The sequence below is a fragment of the Sinocyclocheilus grahami genome, unplaced genomic scaffold, assembly GCF_001515645.1.
Source record: "Sinocyclocheilus grahami isolate Dianchi unplaced genomic scaffold, SAMN03320097.WGS_v1.1 scaffold134.1, whole genome shotgun sequence".
In the NCBI taxonomy this organism is placed as follows: domain Eukaryota; kingdom Metazoa; phylum Chordata; class Actinopteri; order Cypriniformes; family Cyprinidae; genus Sinocyclocheilus; species Sinocyclocheilus grahami.
Genome location: NW_015505313.1, coordinates 2,233,776 through 2,249,692, shown reverse-complemented (window position 1 = coordinate 2,249,692; position 15,917 = coordinate 2,233,776). Strand labels below are relative to the sequence as shown.

Here is a 15,917-nt window from a genome sequence, read left to right as displayed (position 1 = left end):
TATATATATATATATATATATGCATATACTGCTTTTCAAATGTTTGAGATCAGTAAGATTTCGAATGTTTTTTAAAGAAGTCTCTCATGCTCATCAAGGCTGCATTTGTTTAATCAAATATACAGACAAAAAAACAGCAATATTATGAAATATTATATCAATTCAAAAATGATCAAAGCTGAATTTTCAGCAGCCATTACTCCAGTCTTCAGTGTCACATGATCCTTCAGAAACCATTATAATATGCTGATTTGATACTCAATCAGCATATTAGTTATTATCAGCATCGTAATATTTTTTGGAACCTGTGGCACATTTTTTCAGAATTCTTTGATAAATAAAAAGTTAAAAAGAACAGCATTTATTTAAAAGATTTTTTTACTAACATTATTAGTTTTTACTATGACTTTTTATCATTTTATTACATCCTTGCTGAATAAAAATATTAATTTCTTTCAAAAAAGAAAGAAAAAAATTATACTGACCCCAGACTTTTGAACGGTAGTGTATATTGTTACAAAGGATTTCTATTTTGAATAAATGCTGTTCTTTTGAACGTTTTATTCATCAAAGAATCCTAAAAAAATGTATCACAGGTTATTAAAATAAATATTAAGCTGCACAACTGTTTCCAACATTGATTATAAATCAGCATATTAGAATGATTTCTGAAGGGTTATGAGACACTGAAAACTAGAGTAATATATAGTATATATATATATAATTACAATAAATCCATACTCTTATATATATATATATATATGTGTGTGTGTGTGTGTGTGTGTATGTATATATATTAGGGGTGGAAAGGTTCGCGGAAAAAAATCGAACCGTACGGTTCTCCACACACGGTTCGGCACGCACTAGGACCGCGGTTCAACTTAAAGCTGACAATGCATCTGTAATAGGCCTATGGTTTGCTATAAATAACACGTAAAACAAACAGGGTTCTGTTGATGGATGCACATTCTGGCTTCCCAGTACATTACAACAACAGTGATAAAAAAAAACGTAAACAAACCATTCACTCTTGTTCAACGCGAATGCTGTATGCTGGAATATGAGCATTTATTCCGTCATCACCCGGGTGCTGATAGCGCGTGCGCACATGTGACACCTGAACAGCACACGTTGATATCTGTGTTTAAACTAAACTCATGTAAGCTTTGCCAGTTTAAACAATTAAGAGCCAGAGGACGCGAGATTTGTGCACACGCTCATCCGAAGCATGCAAAGCCGTGCCTCAGAACACACGCAAATATTAAGCTTTCTCTGAAGTGTTGTGTTCAAATGGACAAATTCACACAAAAATTATGTCAAAATGCCCGTCTTGGTAAGTATCCTATAGCAGACATAGCTGGCTGAACGTACTGTATCAGTGCACTGGATCAGTGCATTCTTTTAAAGTGACAGTACTTTCTTAATATTAATCAAACAGCAACAACAAAGAAATCACTCACTGCTCTTGATTGAATAGCTTTTGGAACTTTAATAAAGATTAATCTTTCATTTATACAGTCAAATATGCAATGCTGTTTTACATTTCATTACCTTATTCAATTTCTGTACCTAAAAACTAATGTTAGACCTACCTAAAAAAAACTGAAAATCACTGTTTATTTTATTTGTATCTTTACTCTATTGCATGTATTTGTGCTGTTGCTTGTTAGATAGATTATTCTTATTTTCTTTATTTTTATTTGGCAGTATAGTTTTTCCCTAAACATAGCACATACCGAACCATACCGAAACCGTGACTCTAAAACCGTGATACAAACCGAACCATGAGTAAGTTGAACCGTTCCACCCCTAATATATATATATATATATATATATATATATATATATATATATATATATATATATATATATATATATATATATATTAAATCTATATTTGTCCATTAAATTTTGCAGTTTTTGTATTGTGTGTCTTATTTGTGTTTTTACCTGGAGAATGGCAACTTCATTACGCAGTTGACTTTCCTGCTTGGTGGGAAATCGCAGCTTATCTATGATCTTGATGGCAACATCCCTGCCTGTTTTCCTATGTTTCCCTGCGTTATATCAGAAAGGATGATCTATATTGTGGTGTGCATTTTTTCATTAAATTAATGTATGTGAAGTATGGTTATATTTAAATGTGTATTTACTGTAAATATTACAATGTTTACCCTCATTACACACTCATTTTACTACGTTCAATTTGTAAAAAATAAATAAATAAAAAAGCTCTATATTTAAATATCAAAATATTGAAATAATTTTATTTACATATTAAAATTAGTGCTGTCAAACGATTAATCGTGATTAACTGCATCCAAAATAAAAGTTTTTGTTTACGTAATATGTGTGTACTGTGTATATTTATTATGTATATATAAATACACACACATGCACGTATATATTTAAGAGAAATGTGTTATGTTTATATACTAAATATATTTATATATAATATAAATTATATAAATATACAAGTAAATACAGGTAAATATTTTCAAAATATATACTGTACGTACGTATGTGTGGTTTTATATATACATAATAAATATACACAGTACACACACATATATTGTGTAAACAAAACCTTTTATTTTGGATGTGATTAATCGCGATTAATCGTTTGACAGCACTAATTAAAATATTAATTATAGTACATTTTAATACTGAGTATATTAAGTATAGTAAATGTAAATATTTTAAATACAGTAAAATACACATTCTATTTTCTTTTAATACACAGATTCCAGAACATTTCCTCACCGGGTGCTCATGTCAGAGAACTCCCTGTAAATAGACTGGTACATTACCTCCATAGACAATGCCAAATTGCCCAGAGCCAAGTACTTCATCAGGGAAAATCTGATACACTGTGCTAATATCCTGTAAGAAAAACAGAAACAAAATGTAAGCGTATGTGCCAAAATAGGCTGTTCCCAAAGCTCAGAAGCACTGCTTGATACATCAGATTTCTTCTGATCTAGTCTTTCTTTATTTTGTACTGTAACAATGGCTGAATTCAGACCAGTAGCCTAAAGAGCTATTTCCACATCTCACTAGGACTGTGTCAGAAAGACTCGAGTAACCATGGCAACCTCATGGCCGAGCAGGTAATCAAAATAATCTCCAGTAGAGGCATTGTGTTTATATCACACTGGAACTCAAGGTTGCAGGTATAGGCAAGCCGACGGGAACATTGAGCTCTTGCACATGTATTTGGACACAAAGCACGATGCAGAAAGAATATGAGATATATGTGTCTCAAATATAAGAAAAAGCTTACCACATTCTCCTGGATCTGGCAGTTGGATACAGAGATGCTAATGGAGACCTCTTCTGTAGGTATACAAACAAACAAACGAACAAACTCATTATGTCTCTTTTGTATTGAATGCCATATCCTCAGATTTACACCTTTACTAATTTAATCTACCAGAACAAGAAATACGTGACAATACATATCACATTACAAGATTTTCTCAAAATCATCTCAAAGAAACCAGATTTAAAACCAGATTAACAATTTAACCTGCACAATACTTAACTGAGGTGGCCCACCAGTGTTAAATAAAACATACAACATATAATATAATATAGAGTATTAGATAAAAAAAAATGCTGCCTTAGCAAATAACTGAAAATATGTGTAAGTTAAAGAACTAGAATTATATCTAAAATTATAAAAATGACAAAAGTATATTGAAAAATTAATAAAATTAAGTCTAATTAAAATATGATGTAATGCCATAATATTATATAATACTACAATAACATGTATATATACTACAATAACATATATATATATTTGCAAATACCTATAAATTATTTTATTTTTGTCAAATTGGTTGACATTAAGACATTCAAGGTGCTCATTTTCTTATTGAATATAATAAATTGCCATTAATATTGTATTCTCCAAAATGTCTGGATGTGATATATGCAGTATATATGTGACCCTGGACCACAAAACCAGTCATAAGGGTCAATTTTTCTAAATTGAGATTTATACATCATCTGAACACTGAATAAATAAGCTGTCCATTGATATATGGTTTGTTAGGATAGGACAATATTTGGTCGAGATACAACTATTTGAAAATCTGGAATCTGAGGGTGCAAAAAAATCTAAATATAAATCGCCTTTAAAGTTGTCCAAATGAAGTTCTTAGCAATGCATATTACTAATCAAAAAATTAAGTTTTTATATATTTACAGTAGGAAAATTACAAAATATCTTCATGGAACATGATCTTTACTTAATATCCTAATGATTTTTGGCATAAAAGAAAAAGCAATAATTTTGAGCCACACAGTGTATTTTTGGCTATTGCTACAAATATACCCCAGCCACTTAAGACTGGTTTTGTGGTCCAGGGTCACATATATCATTTATCACAAAAGCCTGTGTCCAAATACTTTCCTACTACAATATGCCAAAAGCAATACATGAAAATATGCAACATGAAACAATAGGCATAAAATGGCCAAAGTAAAGTAGACACTTTCTAAGAACTGCTGTGCAGTTGATATTGCATGTCTAATGGCAATGCCGGACATAGTATGTACAAATTGAATTCATGCTACACACCTGCATATTCATAGAACGTACTTGAATCATGACCAGCAAGGTATTTATCAAATGCAGTACATATTTGTACACAATGTAACATTTCAACTGCACTGCATTTCTGTAGTTTTCCCCCCAGAAACATTCTAAGGGTCTTTGCATGAGCCCCTAAATGTTTCACCATGAAGTTCATACTGTGGTAGCTGTGATGGCCGCCGTGAGATATGCCCTTGGCGATGACAGGCATAAGTGCATGCTGGATGGCCATCTCCCACATGCGGGCCACATCCTGTCCCACACCGCTAACAAGCACGCTGCTTCCGTAGCCCAGCATTCCCCCGTCGGCTCGAGCCAGGTTTTCTCCCACATAGTACACCAGAGATGCTGTGGCAATCTCAAAGCAATGTGGGTTGGCACCCTCAGGCAGAAGGTTGAATGTTTTCGCTGGTTCCAGAGACAGCACCTCGGATAGAGGAATTTCCTGTTGGAGAAGGTTAAGAGGTCTTATCTGAAAGCTGAAACCTCAATGGTATTGCAGAGACATGCGTGTGGATCTGATGTGTGCGGTGATCCATGAAACCTATCAGGACAAACTATCAACATTATCAAAGGAAATGATGAAAGCCCTCTAGATACTTCCTAGATTCATTTGTTAATGTGCGTTTCAAGTATCATTTTTTTTTATTTAAGTTACCTTATAGTATTTGCTCCCAGTGTCATTCTGGAACAGGGTAATACACTTGCTGTCAAGTCGCCAGTAATGTCTCTTACGCTAGAGTGAAAAGAAGAAAAAAAAACAAGTTAAAAGAAATTAATCATGTACAGTAAGAAAAGATCACTTTGTAATTTACCTATTAATTCATAAGGTTTATAATGGAAACCCAGAGCACTTACCAACGTGTCTTTACTGGTGAAATGCACAAGCCAGCCTTCTTTCATAACATTGCTGCTTTTCCTTTTGGTGTGTTTGACAGACTGAACCACCCGCATAAGTGGGATGTTGTTGCTGGTGGAAGGGCTTACAAACATGGTGACATGTCAAAACCTTCTAGAACATGTCAATTGCAGGTCAAAAACTATTTCATGGCATTAGAATACTCATACTGTTTTGTTCCTTTTTTATTTTGTACTTGACCTCAAACAGACAAACATCTACAACATGTTTTATCTCAAATTGTTACCTAGAACACAGCAAGACTAATAGTAAATTCAGTTTTTAATGGTATTTTTCCTGTCTTGGTGTGTATTTTATGTATTTGTCCTTAATATTAAGTATTTTTATTTTATATAATGTCTACTATACTATAATAGTAACACTCCCGTTTAAAAGTTTGGGGTCAGGAAAATTGTTTTTATTTAAATTAATACTTTTACATAGCAAGGAAGCATTAAATTGATAAAACATTGGTAATTGATTAAATTGATCAAAAGTGACAGTAAAGACATTTAAAATGTTTTAAAATATTTATATTTCAAATAAATGCTTTTGAAATTTATATTCAAAGAATCCTGGAAAAAAAAGGTTTCTACAGAAATATTACCCAGCGCATTTTTATACATTTTAAATTGTAATAATATTTTACAATATTACAGTTTTTACTGTATTTTCATCAAATAAATGCAGCCTTGGTGAGAATAAGAGACTTCTTTTAAAAAACATTAAAAAAAAAATCTTTCTGACCGCAAACTTTTGAACAATAGTAGTAGAACAGTACTATTTGCAGTGATTTTTTTCCTTCATTTTGCATTCAGTAGTTTTTCTATGCGATCACTGACTGAGACAAGTGGGCGATAATGTATTTTTGGATGAATGTCAACCAATTGTATTGTTGGTTTTGTTTATAGTGCTTCCAGAGGTGATGAGGAGCTAGCTACCTGATGATTCTGTTGGATTCATCTGGGTCTTGGTCTTGGAAATCTCCAAGCTCACCATGTCCAGCTTCCAAAAGAGCAGCGGAGTCTACCACCAGAGACTCTTCCATGTCATCGATAAGTGGACTATGTCTGTCCCCGTCATGGTCATCACAACCCTCCTCCATGACCATATCTGATTCAGCACCGGGACTCAACAGATCTAAGAGCCATGATAAGAAAAGGATTGGAGCGAAAAGGAACGCAAACCAAGACAAAGTAAGTCACGTGATGTATAATGTGTGTAAAAAAGCTGTCAGTTTAACACCACCAACCATAGAAAGCAGAACATGAAAATGAGCAGTTTCAAATTTCCATTCAGAAAAGTACTGTTAATAATATCATATTATAATATAAATAGGGAATATTGTAACAGAGCAGTTATATCATTGTGCTCTTTAGCCTTTGCATCAGATCTTATGCTTACTGTTAATGTACAGAAAGACATTCCATTTTTTTTGCTCTGGTATTGTAACAAGTAATAAATTATTGAGAATATCAATTTGAGCTTAACTATTATAAGTGATATAAATAAACAGATTTAGTCGTACAACATCACCCCAGTTTTTTTCATCTGAGCACATTATGCTACAAATGAAGAATGTTCACATGGCGCTTAATGTTTAGTCGAATAAATGTTGTTTTTGTCGTCAAATTTTAGTGTTGATCATTGAATCGCATGGAGACGCTAAAGTTAGACTTGCCTCCGTTTCTTGACACCTCTCCGAGGCAGTTGTTTGGCACTTTAGGTGCACATCGTTTATGGCAGTTGAATTTGCAATCTGAGACAGTGTGAGGGAAAAGAGAGTAGAGAAGAATGACAGAGCGACAGAGAGAGGGAGAAAGATTTAAAGAGAGGAGTGAGGGAGAGAGTTTACTACCAATCTGGCACATAAACATATGAGTTCCTGTTGTGCTGGTGGCTGACAGGCTGAGACCTCGCACATTGAACACATGAACATTAAAGCTGTTTGGAACAGCCCAGCCAACTGCACTCTTTACTGCTTGGCACATGGCATATATTTCTCTTACACAAACACATCGTATATAAAAAGCAGCTGTTGTGTCACTTTATATTTGTGCTCTGTTCTAGATGACACAAAAGGATCAACAAATTCTGTGATCTGTTACACTGATAGTTGCGGTGTTATCAGAACGAAGGATCCGTAAAGCAAGCATCAATACATTGCATATTGGCACCTAATGGACTAAGAATAGACTACGTTTTGAAAAAATAGTATACTATGCATACTATTTTTACAGCGTGTACTATGTACTACTGTGCAGCAGATTTCATTAATGCATGGAATACTACATTTAAGCTACAAAACCATAGCACACCGTGCTAAGTTATGTCTCCCACAATGCAATGCATTTAATTTGCATTAAACTAGCAAAGGACCCTTTTCAAATTTCCAGGGTTCTCAGAAGCAGAAATCGTCATAGCCAGGTTCATTTCTACATGAACAGAAACTACAATTTCAAAACTACAACTACAACCTTGCAAAATAGGAAAAAATATGAAGAGATTGTATTAGAAATGCTCTAGTATAACTAGTTTTCTGTAATTTACTGCCAAGGTAATATAACACAAATTATAGTGTTATAAATGTGCAATATATTTTAAAATATTTTTAAAAAATAAACTCTGCTAGATTTACGATGTTAAAAACTGTGGAAATGCGACATCAGTCTGTGAAAAGGGTCTATTTCAACCAAGTTTTTTAACATATTCATTGCAATTGATTATTTAACCATATTGCCAAAGAAATTTTTTTACACAAAGCTGGATTAAAAATTAATGGAATGTAACCTATTTATTTACAGCATGCATTAAATTAAACACTGAACATGTGCCAATATTTGCACAGTTATACTGTTTCATATGTTTTTAAAACATTGCAGTAGTATACAATATATTCTGTGCAGTATGCTAGTATTCCATTTTGAACACAGCCCTACTGAGCCTCATTATCTGTCTAACACAGTCCATCATTCATATAATAATAACAAAACATCATATCTGCTGGAAAAATTATAGCAAATATTATATTAAACACATTTGTGTACTTATCGTAATTTGTGTAATTAGTTTAAATGGATATTGTGAATAAACTGCAATGGTTTCTGGATAAAGAAATGATTCACAGCAATTAGTAATCACTCTGCAATGGCGGCTCAGATGAGTTAATGCAGTTTTATTACAGAGAATCAGAATTACATGGAAACATCAGGATCAGAGGGGATTTAGACAAGGCACATTATTATGCGAAGCAATAAGATACTAAAACAATTACTGTATGACAATAAAGTGTAATATTTTCAAGAGGATCATTCTACAACCATGGCTTGAAATATTGAGGATAAGCTCGTACCTTTGCACTGTAGTCCCTGACGGAACAGGCCCTTGAGGAGCTTCTTGCAGTGCTGGCAAACAGTGGGGCGCGTGTAGGAATGAATGACAAATGTATGTGGCACCTTCACTTTCGACAGCAGGATCTTGTCTAACTCTATTGGCCGACCAATATAGGACTGAGAGTTGGAACGGCCTCTTCCAGGAAAGAAGTCTGATGGTGTTTTTTGCTGTAAACAAATAATGTAGTGTATCGTGATGCATAGGACATCAACACAACACAAGGGCTATGTCACAGGTTTAACTGGTATTTTTGATACATGTCAGGTCAGTGTAAACTGTTGTGTGTTAAATTGGGGCAAGTTGTCACACTGAGAATAATTTAGATAATGTAATTAATTACAATGTTGTTTGTCAAACCAATTGTTCTATATTTTTGTGCACTTCCTTTTATGTATTTGCTGAAAAGCTTAATAAACAGGTTGTTTAATGGCAGGTTCCATTGTGACAACTTACCCCCATATAGTGTGACAACTGGGGCATGTTGTCATAAAACAACTATATATATATATATATAGTATATATATATATATTTTTTTTTTAATTAATTAATAAAAAAAAATTTAAGTTTGAAGTTTGAATGTTCAATAGATTTTAGCCAAGACTTTAAGGTATGTATTTATACAGAAATGATCTTCCAAAAATAAATCCACCCTGAGAAATATTCACTGGAGTAAACAACTAAGCTGTTCGAATTTTTAAAAAGTTTTTGGATGAAACCTGTGACTGTGCTTTTTTTGGTAGTCATTACATTTTGCAAATGTTAAATAACTATTATCAAAAGCAAATTAAAAGTATTCATTTGTCACACAAGCTCACAGGTACTAACCCGAGCGAAGTCAGCCCTCGATTAGGTGAACAAAAAACACAAGGGCTCTATGAGGTTCATGCTGAGGGAGATTGTTGTATATGCTGAGCTTTGATGAATTTGCATCAACTCAGAACAACAACTTTCTCATCAAGCTGATCTTTAATGTGCTGCTGATTGGCAAAGATGCAGATGTCTTACCACCTGTTGTGAATAGATCTGACATCACGCAGGTGTGCATAATCAACTATTCAATGTGCTCTAAAGAAAGAAAATGATCAATAGCTTCCTGTTGCCATGTTGTACACTTCACCAAAGGCCTTAAGTAGATTCACTTGGAAAGTAAAGCATCGTACAGCTCAGTTCAGCTTAAGTACAGATGCAGTTCATTTGCTGTAACCTGTCTAGCTGTAGGGAACAGATTAGAGAGCAGTTAACAGATGTTTAATTCTACCGTCAACAGCAGATTAACAGCTTTCTTCAAACAAACTCTACATGTGTACCACAACATTTCTAGTGTCAGGTTAAAATGTCTTAACCTCTTGAAGAAAAGAACTCTATATCTGGCGTAATCAATTTAAGCTTCAAAACAAACACATTTCCTTTTAAATTTTGTCATATCACATAATATCACAAGGCGGTTAGTTAAAGCTGAATTAGTTAGTGCCTACCTCCATGCTAGGACTGACAGGAGACTGGGCAGGAATGAAGGGATGTGTGGGGAGAGGTAGAGAGAGACAGACAGAGAATGAGTAGTGTTAATAAACAGGACAAGCATGCAGCACTAGTATATAGGGTGAACAAACAGGGATCAAATCTATGAACTGATTATTAGGACAGTGTAACTGTTGTATTTGTAAGATTCATATGATTTGTATTTTAGATTCGAACATATGTTGTAACTGAGGAAGAAGGGAGCATTTGATGCAGTATGGTCTGGATCTCATTTTGTCCTCAGACTCACCAGTAAAGCTTCATCAGAGGTGCTGGGAGACGGTTCAGCAGACACAGAGCGAGTGTTGGTCAGGCCGGTGAGGGACACGTTAGATAGTCGTCGTTTACGGATGCCGCTGCAGTTGTTTGGGATTTTAAAGGCACACCGTTTGTGGTAGTTCAGCCCGCAGCCTAGCGCAAAGAAAGTGACAAAAGACGATCACATGGTGTTCTGTTTCTACTGCTGACAGAAGTGGAATGTTTAGACATTTACCTTCACACTTAAGCCCCTGCCTCACTAAACCCCACAGCATCTCTCCACAGTGATCGCAGAACGCTGGAGCTCGATATGAGTGAACGAACAGGGCGTGAGGTCTGATCTGAAAATCCTCCACTGTAGCTGAGGCTGAAAGTTTGAAACAACACACACAAAAGCGAAATGTACATTTCCAAAGTAACTTCCAGCAGACCAAATACAGTGTCTTTCTCCTCAGCGCAACACTGTGTTATGTCCATCAATCTGTGATGAAGTACATTTCCATGTCCCCATCATATAATATGCTGTAATACACTCTCAGAAAAAAAGTGCAAAGTTGTTTTGTATACAAATACAAAGCTAAAAAGTATATCTTTGTACCTTATTTACCCCTAAATACTGGTACATTAAAGGTACATACAGTATTCATACCTTTTGAAAGGGTACTGCCCTAGTGACATTTCTGTAGCTTGTGTAACAATGGATTTGATGAAGTCTGTGATGTTTTGTGGTATTAGCTGGTTTGCTGCACTTTAAAACATTCCTCCCTTTTTTAAATAAACTTACACAAAATCAAAAGATAGTTAAATAAACTGTATAAAATTAACCAAAGATTAAATTAGGCTGACACCCTCATGTAAGCTAACTTTCAATTCTAATTTTGCTCTAATTGGTCTAACTCTGACAAGCTCTAATTTCCACCCTGTATGGCACCCAGCTAATAAGCAAATAATCACGCTATAATTAATAATGTGCCTGAGCTTGACCACAGCGTATTTCAGTGCTGTACACTTTCATAGAAATATGTCCTTAAATTACAAAACTAGCATTATCATTTTTTACTGAATAAAAGGAATGACCCCTGTGTCGTGCTCTAGAGCACAATAATAGTAGAGTAAATATTATATTAAAAATTAATTATAATTATTTGTGTAAAAAGAAATGCTGAAAGAAGCTTGAAAGAGAGGTTTGAGACACATTTAAGTAACATAGTTATTCAAAATAACCATGTCACTTTACCCCCCAACAGCATGTGGGCTTTTACTTCAAATACTATCTTTTCACTTATTTTAACAGTTACTGAATAACTGTTTGACATTCAACCAAACTGAAAATCGTGAGTCTTTTGTCTCTTAACATGTGATCGTTTCTCATTAGCTGCGTAAATCTGCAACATTTGATGATCCATGACTCACTTCACTTTAACAACCACAATTATACCTCACAATGACAACATTAAAATTGATCAAATTACCTCAGATTTGATCTTTTTCATTTATTCTCAGCAAACTGTCCTGATACTTGCAATTAACATGATCTGTGCATTTTATTTGAAGGTGCTTTGATAAAACTGCATCTGCTAAAAACATCAATGTAAATCCTTGGTAATTCATTAAAAGGATATGCAGCACCTGATGAGAGACGTCAAGTTTTGACAACCTTAAACTCTGAAACATCTGTTATTTGGGCGTAATTGTGGTTGTTCAAGTGAAGTGAGTCATGGATCATCCAAAGCACTTAATTTCCAATTTACAACTTAAAATCATAATTAAAGTTGTTTTCCCATAACAACTCACATAAATAACCAAATTTTTTGTTTGCATTATTTGGACTTTCGACTGCATGAGGGAATTTGCTTCGCTCTTAATCCCAGCAGCACTGAGTAAACATGTCATGATTAAAAAGGCAAACAAATGTTGCAAAGGGAGTTATATCTTTCTTTTATGAACCGTCCTCTTTCGAGCTCCCACAAGGCTTGTGTATCTTTGGGGTACAGATGGATGAGAGGGTGGGCCAAATCCAATCTATCAATGGCCAGTCTGGCACGCTTTTCCCGTCTCCACAGAACTGCCACAAGGCCTGGGCAGCAGGCTCTCTGGCCTTGCCTAATTTTAATCAGATGGGCAGACCGTGTGTTTGTCAGGGTTAATGGGCTAGAGATGGTGGTCCCTTTAGAGGGGCCTGTGGTCAAGCACTAATTAATTAAGGACTCATTGTGAGTGTTCGAGAGCCTTAAAATACAACAAAGAAGCCGATTAAGAGCTGCATGACATCTCTGTACCATATATTTCATGCCTCTAAAAATAATACTCCATGCAGCACAGCAAAATCTTACAGAACAGAATGAAATCCAGAGATATGACGAATTTTAATTGCTATCCAAACTCTTCCAAACAAACCCAGCTTTATTTATATTTGCAAATTGTACTATGAAAGGGAAGCTTTTGGGGTGGTTGGAGTGTTTTGATTGGCTCTTGTTGGCTGCATGTTGACAGGACCAATAGCGGCTGAGTGGCGAGCGCAGCGGGAGAACTGCCTGCCTCAACACACGCATGTTGCCTCCTCTCCAACATGGCTTCCCCTAGTACGCTCAAGTAGAATACATTCTGATTAGCCATTCTGCAGCTAAATTACCTCAATTCATTCAAATTATTGTTTTGCCTTTTGTTTAAAGGCCAAGATATGTTTGCAAGTTGAACTACCTGTAAACTGTCATTAAATGCTTCAGGGAAATGAGTATGATGCTGAAAAGGCATCCTGAGTTGACTTAATGCAAATACTTGTTTCTCCCGTAATTTTTTTTCTTTGCTTCTGGTGGAAATTAGAAGTTTTCTGGCCCAACACACTCTGGCCTGTGAGACAGTAAAGGCAAATCACTAAAGTTTATGCATACCTCTTAATCAATGTTCACGTCTGGTTATTAATCCCACATGTTCTGTATGGCGCTTGTATCTTCATACATTTTCTCGGTTGCAATTATGTTGATCTAGGCACAGCCAAACATCCTGTCAGCGCGCTTCAGTGAAGCCAACCCATGGTTACTCTAAATTTATCCAGCAGAAAATAGACTTCAAGCAGACTTTAAGGACCGCAACAGACTGGGTAGAGACCCAGCAGAGAAAGCATAGGTCATATTTTCATGAAATGCTGCTCTTTTTAATTGCTGCAGGAGATACTGTCAAAGTGATAATCCGAGAGATCAGCATTTATTGGCCCGCTCGTTGTGCCTTTTTTCAGATTCAGGCCAATTACAAAGAATACAACTTTTGCTTTGAAAACCATATGGTGAGCAAAACCAGATTTAATGCTATCGAAGAATTAATTTAGGCTTTAAAAGTGCTGTAAAATAATATGTTTACTTAATTAGTAAAGGAAAACTACGAGCTGGACCATTGATTTACATTTGCGTTAGTAAAAGGTGAAATGATAGCCTTCGAGAAAAGTGATGTGACAGTCACACGGGGTCTCTCAGGGGGTGTCATAATTAATAACCATTGACCTTACTTTTGTGACAGTTGTAAAACTCTTCTGTGTTACTTTACAGTGAAAGCAGCTGTCAAGTGTGTCATTGAGAAGTGTTACTCCAGGCTCCCAAAGGCTCGAATGTGTGCATCTGGGTGTGTTAATCACCTGATTCATCCTGTCACAGACACGCGCATGTACAGAGAAACACACCAGACCTGGTAGAGAGGCTGGGGAGTAGAGGAGGTGTCAGTCCCCACTTTATCTCGTCAGAATAGACTTCACTCAATTACCTGACATAGCACAGGGAGGAGAGGGGGAGGAAGGGAAGGGAAGGGAAGGCCTGCCAAGCGTTTGTAGAAACACTTTAGCAGTGTCAAATGCGATACCTCCATCGCTTCCTCAGCAAAGCAACTCCGGTTTTCACACCGGGTGCAGCATCAAAACTTGGATGCGCATCAACTTTTCCAGAGTGGGAAATGGAGGGACTAAGAGACAGTCAGAAAAACAGTCAGAAATGGCACAGGAATCGCACTCGGGTGTGTGGCAGACTGCAGAAACCTTCGCGGGTATTGCAGCAAAGTCACAATGTCTTGTCTAACTGATCTATAAAACAATGTGTCATGCCACAAATGAGAAGATGATGGATGTACATCTGCGCCTAGGGGCATGACTACATGCTGAGCAAGAACTATTGAACGTGCCACTTACCTGACAGGACGACTTCCACCAGGTCCCCTTCCATAATTTCAGCCGCGCACCTCACCAACTGTAGGATGTTCTCCGAGTTTGGATCATGACGGAAAAGAAGAATCTTGTCATACATCCCATAGAAGCCACATTCTGGGAACTGTGATGGAAGAAAAATGATGTCTGTCAGGTGTTTTTACAGAGTAAAGGCTATATTGAGTGGGTGGTGTGTATTTTATGATGGTTCTATATACTGATGCCAGACATATAATGCGTCTAAAAGTCCTGCCCACATATTAAAATTACAGACAACATTTGTCATACCTGAAGCTTTTCATTCAGCTACTAAAAGTACTCAGAAACCACATTATGATGCTCATGGGACAAATCTGACTGACAAAGACTGATTTATAGCGTTAAATGCTTTTCCTTTTTTTCTTCATCTTTTTTCTCTCTTTTTGACTGCTCCTAAACAGTTTTACGAACAGCAGCCTCACAATCAATTCAATGTCAAAAGAAGAGAGCAACATATTGACTGACCCGTGTAGACCGCTGGGGAAATGGCTCACTAGCCTCATTCCCTATTGATCCCTGCTGGGTTGAGTTGCAGCAACACTGCAGAGAAGGCCTGCATGTAATGGCAATTCAAACCTACACAATTCACAAAGAATACTCACATCTAAGCTATTTGGCTTTTATTACACCACAAACAAAAATATCACAAATAAAAACTACTCTGGCTGTCACAAAGAAACTTGCATATGGACTTTGCATTTACACTGACATGAATCTGTAAGTTCATACATGCAAAATATACTGGTATATCAGCTATTGACATATCACACAAATAATAAAAAAATAAAAATAAAAATATATATATATATATATAATAAAAAGAAAATGTGTGTATAAAATATAAATAAAATACATATTATTATATATATAATGTTTTATTTAAAATATTTTATACACACACACACATACATACAGTGGGTACGGAAAGTATTCAGACCCCCTTAAATTTTTCACTCTTTGTTATATTACAGCCATTTGCTAAAATCATTTAAGTTAATTTTTTTTCCTCATTAATGTACAC

General features: G+C 35.5%; 1 protein-coding gene across 2 annotated transcripts in view; it reads right to left on the bottom strand.

The window, feature by feature from the left end:
• prkd1 (protein kinase D1) overlaps positions 1-15,917 on the bottom strand; it is a 37,862-nt gene that overhangs the window by 5,998 nt on the left and 15,947 nt on the right. Inside the window, exons 2-14 of one of the 2 annotated variants that reach the window (XM_016279862.1) lie at positions 14,843-14,981; positions 10,907-11,038; positions 10,664-10,824; positions 10,371-10,394; positions 8,854-9,061; positions 7,183-7,260; positions 6,443-6,641; positions 5,462-5,585; positions 5,262-5,339; positions 4,763-5,048; positions 3,284-3,336; positions 2,811-2,883; positions 1,951-2,057 (exon numbers count right to left, since the gene is read on the bottom strand). In XM_016279862.1, the coding sequence (XP_016135348.1) occupies positions 1,951-2,057; positions 2,811-2,883; positions 3,284-3,336; positions 4,763-5,048; positions 5,262-5,339; positions 5,462-5,585; positions 6,443-6,641; positions 7,183-7,260; positions 8,854-9,061; positions 10,371-10,394; positions 10,664-10,824; positions 10,907-11,038; positions 14,843-14,981 (1,662 nt within the window). The remainder of the gene's footprint in view (positions 1-1,950; positions 2,058-2,810; positions 2,884-3,283; positions 3,337-4,762; positions 5,049-5,261; positions 5,340-5,461; positions 5,586-6,442; positions 6,642-7,182; positions 7,261-8,853; positions 9,062-10,370; positions 10,395-10,663; positions 10,825-10,906; positions 11,039-14,842; positions 14,982-15,917) is intronic. The other variant, XM_016279863.1, reaches the window with a different exon arrangement.